This window comes from Cannabis sativa, chromosome 2 (genome assembly GCF_029168945.1).
Source record: "Cannabis sativa cultivar Pink pepper isolate KNU-18-1 chromosome 2, ASM2916894v1, whole genome shotgun sequence".
NCBI lineage: Eukaryota > Viridiplantae > Streptophyta > Magnoliopsida > Rosales > Cannabaceae > Cannabis > Cannabis sativa.
Genome location: NC_083602.1, coordinates 18,698,356 through 18,717,175, shown reverse-complemented (window position 1 = coordinate 18,717,175; position 18,820 = coordinate 18,698,356). Strand labels below are relative to the sequence as shown.

The 18,820-nt window shown below is 31.5% G+C and overlaps 1 protein-coding gene across 1 annotated transcript; it reads left to right on the top strand.

The window, feature by feature from the left end:
- Positions 1 to 1,213: 1,213 nt before the first annotated feature.
- LOC133034174 (secreted RxLR effector protein 161-like) lies at positions 1,214 to 1,813 on the top strand. The gene has a single exon (XM_061109210.1). It carries the CDS (start codon positions 1,214 to 1,216, stop codon positions 1,811 to 1,813), a length of 600 nt encoding a protein of 199 aa, XP_060965193.1.
- The last annotated feature ends 17,007 nt before the right edge of the window (positions 1,814 to 18,820 follow it).

Sequence of the window (18,820 nt, the reverse complement as noted above, 5' to 3'; positions counted from 1 at the left end):
ATATCTTGAATCAAGTGCCTAGCAAGTCGGTTCCAAAGACGCCATACAAGCTGTGGTCTGGCAAGAAATCGAGTTTGCATTACTTTCACATTTGGGGATGCAAGACTGAGGTAAGGCCTTATAACCCTATATCTAAGAAGTTGGATTTGAAGACTATCAGTGAGAGTTTTGTAAGCTAGACTATTGGTTCAAGAGGTTCTAAGTTCTATTGTCCCTCTCACACCACCAGGGTGATGGAATCAGACCGAGCTGTCTATTTTGAGGATGAATTTGGTTCAAGTCAAGGGTCAAGAGAAATTGTATTCAGGGAAGAATGTGTCTATGTCCCTGTACTTGTTACTTCCGTTTCCGCTGCTAATCCTACTAATGATCCTATGATTGAATAAGTTCCAATAGAAGCTCATGGTGAACCTTAAGATCCAGTACAAGATGAAAATCTTGATTTGGGGGACAATGAGGTTGTGGTGAGAAGATCACAAAGAGCCAGTAGGCCTGCTATTCCTGATGACTATCTTGTCTATATGCAGGAACATGAGTTTAATGTGGGAGATGATTTTGAGCCAGTCATTTACCAAGAAGCAGTGAATAGTCCTAAATCTGAATTGTGGGTGGATGCAATGAAAGAAGAATTGAGTTCTATGTCACAAAATAAAGTTTGGGAGTTGGTTGAACTACCCAAAGGTTGTAAACCCATCGGGTGCAAATGGGTGTATAAGATCAAACGTGACTCAAATGGGCAAGTAGAGAGGTGCAAGGCTCGTCTTGTGGCTAAAGGCTATAGTCAGAGAGAGGGCATTGATTTCAAAGAAACGTTTTCGCCTGTTTCCACCAAAGATTCGTTGCGAATCATTATGGCTATAGTTTCCCATTTTGATCTAGAACTCAAACAAATGGATGTAATGACTGCCTTCTTGAATGGTGACCTATCTGAGGATGTACATGACTCAACCTGTAGGTTTTGAGAAGTCTGGCGAAGAACACATGGTTTGCAAACTCATGAAGTAGATATATGAGCTTAAACAAGCATCAAGACAATGGTATCTCAAGTTTGATATGATTTTCAGTGGGAGAATATGGTGGATCAATGTAAATACATGAAGGACAATGGGAGCAGTTTCATTTTCTTGGTATTGTATGTTGATGACATCCTGATTGCATCTAATAATTCTAACCTGTTGGCTGAGACAAAACAACTCTTGTTTGACTTTTTGACATGGAAGACCTTGGCGATGCTTCTTATGTGCTTGGGATTCAAATCCTTCAAGATAGGGCCAATGGAATTCTTCTTTTGTCTCAGAAAACTTACATTGATCGGATCTTGAAAAGATTCAACATGCATTCATGTTCTTCTGGGAAGGCACCGATAGTGAAGGGTGACAAGTTCTCAAAGGCCCAATGTTCACAAAATGATAAAGAGAGAGATGAAATAAAAGTTGTTCCTTATGCGTCACTGTTTGGTAGCCTTATGTATGCTCAAGTATGCACACGCCCTGATATTGATGTTGTTGTTGGCGTGTTGGGTAGGTACTTGAGTGATCCCGGACTTAGCCATTGGAAAGCGACTAAGAAGGTCAAGCGGTATCTTCAGGGTACCAAAGATAATATGTTGACCTATTGGCGAGCTGACACTCTGGATATAGTTAGGTTCAGTGACGCTGATCATGCGAGATGCGTGGACGATAAAAGGTCCACTTCAGGCTACATTTATATGATGGTTGGAGGAGCTGTATCGTGGAAAAGTGTCAAGCAGACACTCACAGCTTCATCCACAATGGAGGCAGAGTATATGGCATGTTATGAGGCTACTTGTTAAGTAATATGGCTGCGAAATTTCATTTGAGCCCTAGATGTTGTAGACTTTATCACGAGGCCGCTGAAATTGTGTTATGATAATTCTGCAGCAGTAGATTTCTCTGAGAACACTAGAAGTACTTCTTGCTCAAAGCATATTGATATAAAGTACTATTTTGTTAAAGAGAAAGTCGTTGAGTCCCTCATTTCTATCGAGTACACGCCTACCACTAGCATGTTAGCAGACCCATTAACGAAAGGCTTACCTATATGTGTGTTTTTAGAACATGTTGCCCGAATGGGAGTGTTGGAAGCCTAGCTTGTTAAGCTCAGTGGGAGTTTATTATTTATGTATTGGACATGCTAGTATTTTGTACGGATTGCTTATGGCTTGTGTTTTGTTAAGAACATGCATTATGATAATGAAGTCACTTTTTATTGTTGTTACATATATGTTGTTGTTCAAGGAAGTGACAGGTACAAAGCGAGATGAATGCGCATAATCTCAATTTTGTTGTACCTCATGCATGTTTGGATTGATTATTGATGATTGTTTTGAATTGAATGTCTACAAGGTCAATTCATACATGATATATGTATCCTCTAGATATGATGTTATGTATGTTTTATTTGATTACCTTTATGTGAGATAATAGACATTATTATGGTGGCTTGATTGTATTGTCCAAGTGGGAGAATGTTAGAATTATTATAATGGACTAATACAATCATAGGTTTAATTCCATAATACACAATCATTAACTATGTGCCTAATGTTACTCATAACCATAATGGGATGGTTAGCAACTTAATTATGTGTTAGAGGCACATGAGAGCACCCTTAATGCTATAGTTGGCCCATTAAATTATAGTATACCATAAAAGACCTCAAAATCCATATTAGTTAATAACCCCTTAGGGTTATAAGGGTAATAACATGTGTATATATATGTGTGTGTGTTATGTGTGGTAAGAGGTTATTAGAGTTTGTATGGTAAAAGGCAAAGGGGTTAGCTCCACAAGTGCTCTCTCTAGTTTTTGCTCAAGGATTGGTGGTGATTCTCATTGAAGACATTGAAGGATAATGGCTCACATGGATGGTATGGGAGGTATGTGTTTTATTGTCTTTGATGCTCTAAATAAATGCTTGGATCTTGGATAGTTGTAAGAGCATTATTGGATTAGTAATTGATTGTAGTGATTACAATGCTCTTGCTTGATTATTTTTTAACAGTATTATGATTTTGTTTATTAACAAACTGCAGATATTTTAGTTGCTTTAAAATATTGTAACTGCTCATTCATATTAGTTTTAGATTAGAAATCAAAATTTGATGATGATGAACTTGATTACTTTACTTTGCATTGGCATGAGATATTATTTCTTTCTTATATTTTATTGTGAACTAGTTGATAGTGTCATACAAATTAAATTTATTAGCTAATTTTCTGAATAGGAAACTTCAAACTTTACGAGCAACTTAAGTATTGGTGTTGGAATAATCTAACATTGTTTATTCTTGCTTTTGAAAGGAACTCGTGCCCTCCTAAGTAGACGCTGTAACCTGAGGTAGAGCGTCTATCATCGATTAAACTCGCCCAGTCAACATCTGTATATGCTACAAGGTGTAAGGACTCAGCTGGTTTGAAGTTAGGTAAGATTGGTCAAAGGGGTTCCCATGGCAGCTGGGAGTTTGGTCCTAACATGTTGGTTTTAGATAGAAGATCAGCTGTATACTTAGCTTTAGTAAGGTAAATCCTAGTGGAGTTTTTGATGACTTCAAACCCGAGAAAGTAGTGAGCTTTGTCAATATATAATTGCAACAGTTGATACACAAGTATAAGGAAGATAACAATTGACATAATCTAATTGGTCCAACAGTTGTAATTGGCATAATCTGAACAAAGAAAAATTAAATGGAATTCTTCACAGAAATAAAATAAGTAAAAAATTCAAACAGAGAGAATCAATGAATTATCCTTTCTTTTCCTATATATATAATCTTGGGCATTTTACAATTTTGTGTACATTATTTTAATTAATTACAAAATATATGCAAAAAAACTTATTATCATTTTCTCATACATTTTTATATATAATTAAAAAAAAATTCAATTTCTTTTATAATAAATATATGGTAACAATTATTGATTATTATATATATGGTAATATTTGTTATGTTTATTTTTATGTTTACAATTATAATAAAAAAACATACCAATAATATAAAACATTTTATATATGTGTTTATTTTTGTTTCTATTAATTAAATATACTAATTTAATAAACAAAATAATAATATTCACATAAGTTTATTATATCATTCTATGTGTGTTATGTTTATTTTTTAGTAATTTTTTAGAAAATAAATAATATATATATATATATAAAAAAATTGTTTATCTTTTTCTTTGTTCATTGTGTCATGTTTATTTTTTTCTAATTAAATAATTTTTGGAGTTTATAAAGTTATGTTTATTTATTTATTTTTTGATGTAAGAATTATACTTTAATAGAAAATTCGTTCACTAATTCATTAGAAAATAATCAATATATAGAAACAATAGAAAAAGAATATACTTATTTTAGTATAATATAATTTGTCTATGTCTATTTTTATATTTACAATTATAATAAACATACTAATAATATAAGATACTTTGTATATATATGTTTATTTTGTTTTCTATTTATTAAACATACTAATTTAATAAACAAAATAATAATATTCATATTGTTTATTATATAACTCTAAGTGTCATGTTTATTTTTAGTAATTTTAAGTATTAATTTATATTTATATACATTAATGTTTATAATTTTGATATTGTATTTTATTAAAAAAAATCTTATTAAATTATAATAATTCATACTAAAATAGATAATAAACATTTATCTTTTAATAAAAAAAATTAACTTGTTTATTTTTATAAAACTGTTTAATTAATTTTACGAAATTGTTTATTTTGAGTTTTAATAAACATAGTTTATTATTTAATGATTAAAATGTATGGTTTCATGTAATAAATTTTTAAAATATATAAGTTTTTAAAATAATTTTTTTTTGCACATTTTTTGTAATTATGTTGTTTTTGTTGTACATTTATGAAAAAAGCCCTATAATCTTTATTAATTCATCTATCAATAAATACATAGAACAGAATTACCATTATTACAAATCTTTATTAGTTTTGACAATTATCACTTCTGGTTTTGATTGATTTGTAAATTATGAGATCAAATTGATTGTCTTTCACTAAATATTAAGAAAAAATTACCATTATTACAAATCTTTATTAGTTTTGACAATTATCACTTCTGGTTTGGTCCTTTTCTGTTGATTGATTTGTAAATTATGAGATCAAATTGATTGTCTTTCACTAAATATTAAGAAAAAATTACAATAACACAGTTATACTATTCACTATTACTATTTGTATATTCTTTTTACATTAATTTAAACATGACTTAGGAGCAGGAGGAGCTTCTTCTTCTGATTCTTCCAGAAAGGAAGAGGCTCTAGTCATTGTCGTCTGCCATGGATGATGGCTCTCTCTCACCACAAAAAGTAGGACATGGGCATGGCTTTTGTTCTTCTTTACCTGTTATGTTTATGTGTGTGAATGAACTTTGGATAAGAATAATGCCCTTTATATGAGAAGATCATAGGCTCTTTATTGATATGTTTGTCTATGATGAGTTTCATATCAATTTGGGGTGGCAGCAACAATTCTCAATTCTCATAACAACACCAGTAGTATGTACCACAAACACAAAGATCCAGCTTCAGGTTCATTCTCTTTTTCCTCAAAGAGAAATGAGAGTTGAGATTAGGCTACCATGTCCACCTTAAGCTTGCTTAGTTCCACATAGATTGTGAATGAATTTTGACCATTATTCAATGAGATAAAAAGGCCTCATTATCTTTTTCTAAAGGTACACCAAACAAAAAAACTCAAAGATAACATGATCATTTTGAATACACTATTATTTTAATTATTATAGATAAATAATAAATACATATTAAAATAGAGTAGAATAGAAAAGAAAAATTATCACATGGTTCATTGCTTCGCATGCTTCACTGAAATGAGTCAAGCACCGACAAATTCTATCAAAGTAAAAGAAATTGTATAAAAAAATTTATACAAAAACCAAATTATAAACTCACAAAAATGAAATTCGCAAGAAATTGGTTAATCAAGAAATTATTTTTTGTCATTACTCTTTTCACCATAGAATAAAAAATTTTACCACGTCGTTCATCTGTAAGAATGTTTCCTTGAATGTCCAATATTCAAGAGGGTTTGTCCAATGATCATCCTGAGACTGTGTAGATATGGGACTACACAATTAAAAAGGGCTTAAGAGTGACGTACTTGTGTATGAGAATCATCATTCTGTGGATTCTATGGGTGTAAGGACCTAATGAAAAGCGGGGCGTTAAAACTTTATTTTCTGGAGCTTCTTGTGATAAGACTCCCTCCTAAGTAGACGCTGTAACCTGAGGTAGAGCGTCTATCATTGATTGAACTCGTCCAATCAGCATCTGTATATGCTATATGGTGTAAGGACTCAACTGGTTTGAAGTTAGGGTAAGATTGGTCGAAGGGGTTCCCATGGCAGCTGAGAGTTTGGTCCTAACATGTTGGTTTTAGATAAAATATCAGCTGCATACTTAGCTTGAGTAAGGGAAATCCCAGTGGAGTTTCTCATGACTTCAAACCCCACGAAGTAGTAAGCTTTGTAAATATACTAAGATTTTCATTTTTTGTTAATTATTATTGTGTGATGAGTATAACACATTATTACATAACTACAACAACTTGATACACAAGTATAAAGAACTTGATACACAAGTATAAAGAAGATAACAATTGACATAATCTAATTGGTCCAACAGTTGTAATTGGCATAATCTGAACAAAAAAAAATTAAATGGAATTCTTCACAAAAATAAAATAAGTAAAAAATTCAAACAGAAAGAATCAATGAATTATCCTTTCTTTTCCTGTATATATAATCTTTATTAATTCATCTATCAATAAATACATACAACAGAATTACCATTATTACAAATCTTTATTAGTTTTGACAATTATCACTTGTGGTTTGGTCCTTTTCTGTTGATTGATTTGTAAAGTTTGAGATCAAATTGATTGTCTTTCACTAAATATTAAGAGAAAATTACAATAACACAGTTATACATGACTTAGGAGCAGGAGGAGCTTCTTCTTCTGATTCTTCAAGAAAGGAAGAGGCTCTAGTCATTGTCGTCTACCATGGATGATGGCTCCCTCTCACCACAAAAAGTAGGACATGGGCATGGCTTTTGTTCTTCTTTACCTGTTATGTTTATGTGTCTGAATGAACTTTGGATAAGAATAATGCCTCTTTATCTGAGAAGAGCATAGGCTCTTTATTGATATGTTTGTCTATGATGAGTTTCATATCGATTTGGGTTGGCAGCAACAATTCTCAATTCTCATAACAACACCAGTAGTATGTACCACAACCACAAAGATCCAACTTCAGGTTCATTCTCTTTTTCTTACAGAGAATTGAGAATTGAGATTAGGCCACCATGTCCACCTTAAGCTTGCTTAGTTCCACATGGACTCTGAATGAATTTTGGCCATCACTAAACGACATATAAAGGACCTTATTATCTTACCAAGCAAAAAGAAAAAAAAAACTTATTAAGTATTAACATCGTCATTCTGAATGATATCTCGGGTGTGCCACATTGTTCTTAAATATACAATGAAATAAAATAATAACATTAATTATTTTTTTTTTTTGAACAAGAAGGAGATTCTTTATTCAAACAAGCAAGAAAAAACACACAACAATCTCAGCACAGCAGCAGCCGAAACACTGCTGCCTACTACCAGTTGGAAATTACATCATGGATATAGCTTTCAAGCCTCCCTTTTCCCCCATTACAACCACTTAAATATCTAGTTTTTACACAAGCCTTAATTTCTTTACTCAAACTGCTAGCTGTCCTACAACTCAGGTCAAAAATACACTTGTTTCTATTAACCCAAACCATGTAAATTGTAGCTAAAATAACTGAGTTGATGATTTTTTCCTGCAATGTGTTAGCAGCCTCAGAAAACCAACCTTTGAAGTCATTTGGCCAATCAAAATGGCCACACCAATTAGTAATCTCACAGATCAGCCTACGAGTGAAGCTGCATTGACTGAACAAGTGTTGGTGCGACTCGTTTTCGCTGCAACAGACCGGGCACAAGGGGGAGGAGATCGGTAAAAACCTGCTGAGGTTGTCCCTGGTTAGCAGTTGGTTGTTCACCACTTGCCAACCTATGAACCTATGTTTGGGAAGGACCATTCTACTCCAAATATTTCTGGCATACTCAACCGGTTGAGCTTGGACATAAGAGAAATAAAAAGATTTGGTACTAAACTTACTTCTCACCGTGGCAGCTGCGAGCTTCGACTCATTGACATATGATCGAAGACGAAGGAGTTTTTTAAAATACCAACTAGCATCTTGCTTAAACTCAACTGTCCAAAAGCTCATACCTCTCAAGTAGATCGCGTCAATCCATTTAACCCAAAGATTATCTTGTTTGTTCGATATAGCCCAAATATATTTCGCCATGAGGGCTATGTTCCATTTCTTCCCTTCCCGAAATCCCAGACCACCAGAGTTTTTAGGGAGACAAACCTTCTCCCAAGAAGGGATATGCAACTTGCTTCTGTTCCCGTTGGAGCCCCAAAGAAAGTCCCTGCAACATTTGTCTATAGCCGCCGTGATTTTCTGAGGAAGCAAGAACAAACTCATCCAATAATTTCTGGTACCAAGAAGAACCGAGTGAATCAGCTGAGCCCTTCCCGCAAAGGAAAGATTTCTACTCGCCCAAGTGTGAAGGTGTCTATGAATCTTGTCTATAATCACACCACAATCATCAGATCGCCATTTGGTTGGTCTAAGCTTCACACCAAGATATTTCAACGGAAAAGAACCCTCTTCCATTTGAATAATATTCATGAGTCTCCTCTGACAAGTAATTGATATGCCCCCAAAGTACACTGAAGACTTAGAATTGTTGGCAACCAGACCTGTAGCATCGCTAAACAAGATAAAAGCCTTTTTCACAAGCTGAACTGAGTTCTCGTTACCCTTGCAAAAAATTAAGAGATCATCTGCAAAGCAAAGGTTGACAAGACCTAAGGATTTGCAAAGAGGGTGGAAACCAAACCCCTTCTTCTTAGACTCTTGGATAAGAAGTCTAGTCAAGTATTCCATAACTAGCACAAAGAGGAGGGGCGACATCGGATCACCTTGCCGCAAACCTTTTCTTCCTTTAAAAGAACCTTGAATCCTCCCATTAATTAGGAGGATATAAGAGGCACCTTGGAGGCAACTTAAGATCCAACTAATGAATTTAGAAGGGAAGCAGAGACCTTTTAAAAGATCAGCCACAAAACACCAGTCTACCGTATCGTATGCCTTGCTTAGGTCTATCTTCATAAGGCATCTAGAAGAAATGTTCTTCCTAGTATAACCTTTAAGAAGATCCTGCAAAATCAACACATTGTGAGCTAGCAGTCTCTTTTGAACAAAGGCACCCTGATTCTCATGAATTAACCAAGGGAGGACTTCTGCAAGTCTAGTGCAAATCATTTTAGAGATACATTTGTAAATTGTAGTACAGCAAGCAATCGGTCTATAGTCACTAGCTCCTTGGGGATTATCAATCTTAGGGATTAAGGAGATAGCAGTTTCATTGACTTCCGGAGGGAGCAACCCCGACTGAAAGAACCCCAACACCGCCTTAGAGACATCATCTCCAATATCATTCCAAATGTTTTTGAAGAAACCAGCACCAAACCCATCCGGTCCCGGGCTTTTGGAAGAATGAATCCCAAAAAGAGCATTTTTCACATCCTTTTTGCAAAAAGGACGAGTGAGACTCACTTGTTGCTGAATGTCAAGTTTGTTCCCAAACTCAAGACAGTCTTCATCTAGTCTCCTTGAGGCCGAACTCTGTCTCCCCATGAAGTTGCGAAAATGGCTAAGAAAATGCTCAATTACCTTGTCGTACTCATCAACTACATCCCCATCAACACTATAAGAACAAATCTTGTTTTCAGCTCTCCGCTTTTTCATAATTGAATGGAAATAACTGGTGTTTTCATCACCAAGTTTTAACCAACAAGCTTTGGAATTCTGGCGTAAATAACTGAAATATTGATCACGGGCAGTCTGAAATTGAGCAAAGGCAGCCCTTTCCTTGCTAGCAGCTGTTGAACTCTTCGGGTTTGAGGCCAAAAAATCTTGAGCTTCCATGAACTTCTCCCGGGCATCCTTGTACATCCCAGTAATACTCTCATTATTGTTCACATAGCAGTTTTTTAGAAGATGTTTGATTCTAAAGAGCTGCTGATGTAAACCTTTTAGATCTGAGACCAAGTGCGACTTCCAAGCCGTGAGAACCAACTCCTTATATCCCTCCTTAAGCATCCAGAAATTGCAAAACCGAAATGGTTTGATACCACATTTGCTAATCTTTAGAAGCTTTAGAAGACAGTAACTGTGATCTGAGATTGCACCCCATCTGAAGCTTGCTTCTGTGTTTGGGTAACAATCTAGCCAATCCTCATTGGTGAAAACTCTATCCAACTTAGAATAAACTCGACTCTTCTCATCATGGTTGTTAGACCAAGTAAAGAAGGAACCCGAAGTTTTCAGCTCATCAACCTGACCTTGTGCAAGCCAACCTTGACTATCTTGGATTTCTATATCTTTAACTCTTCTACCCCCAATTCTGTCTTTATGAGCAAACATAGCATTAAAATCTCCTAGAATGATCCAAGGGGAGTTTAAATGACCCAAGTTAGCAAGCTTATTCCATAACTCCCTTCTTTCAATCAAAGAATTGCTTCCATAGACCGCTGTAAGAAAGAATTCTTCTTTGTAACCCACCATTTTTATTTTACAATGAACAAATTGCTTATCTTCCATCAAAATATCCACCTTAACAAGTTTGTCAACCCAAACAAGCACAATTCTATACGAGATAACCTGGCTGGAGTGAAACTTCCAGTTCGGGTAGTTATTTACAAGACAACTAATTCTATCATGGTGAATTTTTGTCTCAAAAAGAGCCCCAAAACCCACATTATTTATCTTACAAAGATCAAGAACCTCACGCTGTTTATCTACATTGTTCAGCCCCCTAACATTCCAACCAAGAATATTGAGACTATCCATTAGGATGGATTGAAAGATCAGAAACCAAACCTCCCTCAACATCTACAAGAACATCATAACCATTGCTACAATCTGCTCTCGGCAATGGTTTAACAATAGATTTCGAACCCCTCTTTCTTGGAGTAACCCAAGTTTCACTACTGCTGGGGTTAGCTATCTCTTCTGCAACCTTATTTCCCTCATAACCATCAAGATTCCCCTCTGAAAGCCCCTTATCATCACCCTGAATTGCAGCCATAATCTCTGGTGGCTGCTGCTCTTTTTCTGCATTATTTTCGACTGGTTTGGCCTTGGATCCTTGCTGGTTTTTCCTCCAAACGACAGGCTTCCCTTTGTTACAATTCACCACCGTATGCCCAAGTAAATCACAAGCCGAGCATTTGGTGGGAAGCCACTCATAACATTAATTATTATGTTTTAGTTTTAAGCTTATTTTTTTTAAGGGTTGTTTTTGTATTTTTTCTATGTTTTTTTTTTTTTTTTTTTTTTGTGTGTGTGGTGAGTACTTCTAACTCAAAGACACACAATTAATAATATACGGTTAACCATAAACAGAATGTCACCCACTGCCGCTGATCAAGGCTCAAAGTTGTATATTTTAAGTCCTTAATTATGTACATAAAATTAATATTTCATAATATTTAATGTTAAATTTATTTTAATTGAAAATATTTAATTTACTTTGATTTTGTGTCATTTTTCAGATTGAGCAATGGTATAAGTAAAGATAGTTTCAAGCCCATATGAATCAGCCTGCCTCATTTCATCTATCTAGTTAAAGCTTCATCATTGACTATTTTTCAATTGTGGAAATTACGTGCAGTATGGCTTTTTTAAATGTTTTATGATAAATATGGCATAGTTTAGTTTGGACACTTTTTATGACTTTTTTAAACTTTGGGCATGTTTTATGGGTTTTTAAAGTACATACATTTGGAATGTATGTTTAAAGATCACATATTTTATTGTTTGTAGTTTCTGTAGGTTATTTTTGTCATTTTATATTTTCAAATTTTTGTATCAGTTTTTTTTACATAATCGTTTTTTTTGGGCTACAGAGGTCATCTTCTTGCACAACTTTTGTCTTTATTTCCAACTGCTGAGATGTATTACTTACTATTTTTGGGCTCAGACTGAGCAACTCAGAAGAAATGGGGAAGGATTTGTACGAGGTACATTAGTAATATCTTTGGAGGAACACCAAAGCTCATCAGCATTACCCAGACTTGTTTGACCAAATACAGCATCATCGTTGCTGCAAAATCATCACTTGTAAGAATATTTAGTCAGATGGCTACCATTATGCATAAAATATATGAGAAAAAGCAAGAAAAAAACAGATAAAAAGGAGGGTAAATAAATGCTATGAATGGAAGTGTAGCAGAAAATTTATCAACACATACACTTGGGAGGGTAAATAAATGCTATGAATGGAAGTGTAGCAGAAAACAGATGTCTTTTTTTAAGTTTTTTTTGTTTTGGTTATGATTTGTGTTGGTATTAAGTATAAACTTTTAGTAAGTACTAGAAACTGGTTTTTAATTTGTGTTTTATTTGTTGATTTAGGTAGTTTCGATTTTTAGAATTTTTTTGTGTTCATTATTTGTTTATTTTTGGGCATTTTCATTATGTGTTATTTTTATTTTAATTTTTCATTCAAGTTTCATTTGTAGACTTTATTATTAGTTTGGCCCATATTTATGATTTTCATTTTTTAGGTTGTTTTTCAAATTGGTTTTAATGTTTGTTATTTTATCATTTTGTTTTTTGCCCAAATCATGTTTATTTTCGGTTTTGTTGGTTTGATTTGTTTCGGTTTTTTGTGAAACTGGTTTTTATGTTTATTATCATGATTGATAAATTCTTTGTGTCTAATATTTTTTTTTTTTGGACTTTGATTTTTTATCAAATGGAAAGTAAATCGGAATCCAAAGTTTCCTTTGTACTTCTATCAAGGCTAAAGGTCGACCAAGAAAATCTTCACGGCAAGCTAAAGTATATTTTATGTTTTTAATAAAATTTGTTTTTAATCTTAAGTTTTATTTTGATTTCTTTTTATTGATTCTCATGAAACCTGGTTTTAATTTTTTTTATTAGGATGCTTCTATTGAAGAAGAAAACATTGTTAAAGTTCAAACGAGGAAATCTCCCCGTAAATCTAAAGTATGTTCTATGTTTTTATTGAATCAAGTTTTTGTTGTTTTATTCATTTTTTCCTTTATGAATTTCTTTTGGATGAAACTGATTTTTTCTTGTTTTGTTTAAGGGTGCTACTGTTGAAGAAGAAATTTCCATTAAAGCAGCAACAAAGAAATCTCCCCGGAAACTTAATGTATGTTTTAAATTTTTACTGAAATCGGTTTTGCATTTTTTTTTATGTTTCATTATTGTTTCCTAATTGTATTTTGTTTAAATTTTTCAAGTCTTTGTTCCACCAAAATTAGTTTTTATCTTTTATATGTTAGTTCCTGTTTTTGAGTATGTTATGTGAAACCAGTTTTTTGTATTTTGTAATTTGTTATTCTTTTTTTTTTTTTTTTGTGTGTTTGTTTATGATTTATTAATTTGTTCTATTTTGTTTTTGTTTATTTTTTCAGGATGATAAACAAGAAGTTAAAGTTGATGATCTAGATTTTGTTACTGAGAAACACCATAGTAAGAAGACTTCTAATGTCCATCAAGCGGACGATGATGATGATTTTTAAACTGAGAAGGTTGTCTCGGAAGTTGTTGCAACCATAAAAAGGAAGTCTGTTAGTGATAACGCTAGTGCGTCAAAGAAGAGTAAAACTAAGGCCGATGTGAAGGATTCTAATTCGGTATGTCTTGTTGTTTTCGTATATTTTTTGGTTGATATGTGTATTGTATTGTTTAAATAAATTTTATTTTTTAGTTGTATGAATTTTGATCTCTTTGTTTGTTTTAATAGTTTTTTTTTTTTTTCCTTTAATTGAATTGTGTTTTATATTTGTTAGGAAAAGTGTGCGAATCTAATGTTGCTGATGATGAGAAACTGGTTAATGTCATTAAAAAAGATAAAAAGAAACCAGTTTCTAAATTCCATGGCAAGAAGAAGAGTGAGACTCATGTTGATGCTGCTCCCTTGGTAATTTTTCTTATCAAAAGAAACTGGTTTCTTCCTTTATGATTTTTCTTGTTTTTAGGTTTTCTGTTTATAGTTTTATCGTTCGTAAGTTATTTTTGTTTTGTGTAATCATTTTGAGCTTCTGTATTTTCTATTGTTTATTTTTTTTATTAGCGTATTTTTAAGTAACTGGTTTCTATATTAAATTTTAATTTTAGTTATTTAGGTAATTGGATTATGTGAATTAATTTTTAATTTAATTATTTTACGTAACTGGTTTCTCTATATTAGATTTTTGCTAAGTTGTTTATTGTAACAGATTTTTGTTATTTAGCTAATAAGTTATCGTTAAAAATTATTTTATGGTATGTGTTTTTTCTTTTTTAAGTAACTGATTTTTATAATTGATATATCTTTTTATTACTTTAGGCTTTATATGTTTGTTCACTTTTTATTTAATTGTAATATGAAATTGGTTTCTGTATTAAATTATTATTTTTGTTATAATACATAACTGGTTCTAAGGTTTAGTTTTTAATTTGGTTAATCTACATAACTAGTTTCTCGGTGTCATATTTTTAATTAGCTGATAAATATTACTGATTTTTTATTGTCAAATTCAAAGGTCCAACTCCGATGACAACTCAAACGTCCAATATTGGTGACAACTTCGATGTCTAACTACGATGACTTTTTGGTAGCGATGACTTTTCCGACGATGATAGCAATTTTGTCGAATGTTCTCATTTTATTTTCTACTTTTATTGTGGCAAATATTTTGTTTTAATAGACAGTGATTGTTTTGTGTAGTGGGTTGATGGTCGAGTCTTGGAGTTTCTCGAAAACTTGTAACTGGTTTTAAATTTGGTCTTGTATTAATTTTAGTTTTGGTAGTGGCTTGGAGGTCAAGTCTTAGAGCTTTTAAGAAACATGTAAAATTTATATATGACTTTTGGTATTTCTAACTAGTTTTTTTCGTTCAAAAATTAATTTTTAATTATATAGAATTAATTAGTTAATTAATTTAATGTCTTAATAAAATTATTTTAATATTATTTGAGTTTCTATAAAAAAAAACTCAAGTGAGATAATTTTTTTCTTTATTACAGTGTTTTATTTATTTATTTATTATTTTTTGAAAGAAAAGAAAAATAAATAAATAAATAAATAAAGAGAAACACAATTTAAAGTTTTTGTATGGCATTCCTCCTTATTTTTTCCCATATTTTAAAGTTTTTTTTAGAAAAATGTCATATTTAGTATAATTAAGTTTTTATGCCATATATATCATAACTTATATTTTTTTTCCCATATTTTTGTAAATAGCCCTTTTCAATTTGCTCCAACGTCCAAACCCATTTGCTCCAACGTCCAAGCCCAACCATCTCTCAAAAGTTTTCTCTCACCAATCAAGTTAGGATTGAGATGCAAAATGACCCTAAATTTGGTAACTAAGTTAGTAAATGTCCATTTTTTAAACAAATTAAGAAAATTGCCAAATCTAATAAATTAGCTAATAAAAATTATAAAAATACATTTATCACATATTTTTTTAAAATATATATATAATAATAAAATTAAGTTACATAATTTTTTTAGTATTGCATATTATTATATTGTAACAAAAATAAATAAATATATTAGATCATTTAAATATATATAGCAGTATTAGATATATCGTAGTACAGAAAATTAATATACCGTAGTAATAAAATTATATATCACAAAGAAATTATAACAATGCTAAATTAATACTTAAAAAATATATATATCATGCTAACAAAATTATATATACCACCATTAAAACATGAATACATACCAAAAAATTAATTTATATATAATAAAATAGAAACTAAATATCATATTAAATAAATAATATATTATAGACAACGAAAATCACATACCATACAATAAAACGTATATACCTACAATAAAAAATAAAACAAAATATTATAATATTATTAAAAAAAATTATATATATCATATTAACAAAATTATATATCACATTTATGTATAGTAAAATAAAAACTAAACATGCATTATCTAAAATAAAATGATATACTATACAATAAAACTTGTATACCATATAACATAAAATATACCTTACAATAGAAATATATATAATAATAACAACAAATAAAAATAAAAATATATAGGATGCTAATAAAATTATATATCATGTCAACAAAAGTACAATAGAAAATTAAACTTAAATATTATTTAAAAAAAATTATATACCGTATAACAAAAAAATACATATACCATACACCAAAATATATATACAAAAAATAATAATAAAAAAAATATAAATTACTAATATATATCTATATATGTATGTATACTATACTAATCAAATTATATACCACAATTAAAATATATATACCATGACCATTGTATATAATAAAATAAAAACTAATCAAATATTATTTAAAATAAATAATCATACAATCAAAAAATATAAAAATAATAATTAAATATATGTAGCATGACAATAAAATTATATACATACATCAAAATATTTTTATTATGCTAATAAAATTATACACCACTATTATACATATCATAATAAAAAATAAATATCTTCTAAGAATAATAATATACCATACAACAAAATAGAAATATACCAAACAACAAAATCTATATACCAACAACCCAAAACAACTCATAAAAAATTAAAAAAATTGACATAACTTTAAAATAAAAAAGATTTTAACAAAACTAATATAGATATACCATAATATTTAAATAGCTTCTAATTCTTAAAAAAAAAAAAAAATTAATAATTTTGAAATAAGAACATTTACTAACATAATTTTATGATTTAGAGTCATTTGCTATATTTTTTTTGAAATAAAGACATAAACTAATATTATACTTATGATTTGGGACTATTTACTATCATTTCTCATCAAGTTAATGTCAACTATTCTCATCTAAGTGCCAAGACTTAATCAAACTACACTCAGAGTCAATACCTGGCCCATATGTCTAATACACACAACCCACTTTCCTAACAGTTTTGGCGCACATCTTTCCAAGTTGGCCACGTGTCTATGTACCCCATTTTGCTCAGCTTTTTGGGCTATTTTCCCACTATGCTTAACACGAATTGAACTAGTTGAAGCCAAATTGGATCTATATAAATATGAGTGATTTGTAGTGCAAAGTATCAGATTTTAGAGTAGAGAAAATACATTTTGTTATTTTATTTTTCTTTCATATTACTATTTTATTTATATTTATTTTAGTGACAAAAATAAGTATATTAGAATAATAATATTGGTGAGGTTAGAGTGTAGCCACTGTAACTCTTATTTCTATTATTCCATCATCTACCGCATTTGGCCATTGTGAGTTTATTCTTTGATTGTACTTGAAGATTGGATTTAAATGATCTTTGAGACAAACAAACAAACATTTGGAAGAACCAAAATTTGGATGAAAAAGAGAACTGGTTAGAAGCCACTTGTAATGGACCGATCATTGACTTGAAGAAGAGCGGTGATGGAAGAAAAGGTAATTTCACAGGGATAATTACTGCAATTGATGCTATGATTTTTGTCTTCAACTAGGTTTTGCTTACTGTTTTATTTGTCTGTATGGTTTTCAAAATGATTTCATGGTGATTATTCCATTTAATGTGGATATGCTTTTTCGAGTGCTTTCTCAATAATTCGCATAGATTTCTTCTCCCGCATTACTTCACACTATTGATTAAGTTTTCTATTTTCTTTATGTCGTGTTGATTTTTATTTAGTTTAGGATTTAATAAATCTTTTCCTATTTTTTTAGTATTGATGTAAATGTTGTTAATTCCATCAACTGTTCATATTGATTCAGTTCTTTTTAGAATCATGATCAATAATTTTATTTATAATTTTAACCTTGTGAATTCTAAGAAGTTTATTTTCAATGTTATTTATAATGGACTGGTAGTTGAGAGTCTTTAAGCCATTACAAGCTATAGATCAAGGCCAAAGCTTCCATGATTTCTGGTTTGAAACAACCTTGAAAAGGCATAGCCATGGCAGCTATGATATCACCCGTGTCATTACGAAGGATTGCACCAAAACCAGATGTATTTTCCACTGTGTTTACTGCTGCATCAGTGTTTAACTTCAGCCTTCCAGATGGAGGATTCATCCACGACACCTCCTGTTGTTGAGACCTTGCAGTGGCAGTTGCCGAAGAGCCTGCAGAGGCTGATTGGTGTCGAGCAGACTGAAACTCCTCTAAATAATCCAAAGCAAAAAACAAAGCCATTTCAGGAGGCTTAGTTTTAGAACCATGTCTTTCTTTGTTCCTTTCATTCCAGATGCTCCAAAGGATGCAAGAAAACTGCTCAATTTGTTTAGAGGACCAAAACTGGGACATATTTTGCATAAAATCCATAAGAGACATATTATGTGTTAAGAAATTATTTATTGAAAAAGATGAGAGTTGCCAGATTTTTCGTGGCCTCTTGCAGCGAAATAGAGCATGAATGGTTGATTCATTGCCCTTGTGACATAAGGAGCATGTAGCTGAATCACTAATATGTCTGTGGTGAAGAATTTCAGCAATTGGTAGGCAGTCATGCATAGCACGCCACAAAAAAAAATTATTTTTGATGGGAGAGACAAGGACCAGAAGGTTTTCCACCATTGAAGAGAACAGTTTGTACTAGCAGTAGGCTGTTGTTCCTCAAGTCTGGTGCAAG

Coding starts and splice junctions, on each gene's coding strand:
- LOC133034174 (XM_061109210.1), top strand. CDS start 1,214: ATGGAAGACCTTGGCGATGCTTCTTATGTGCTTGGGATTCAAATCCTT.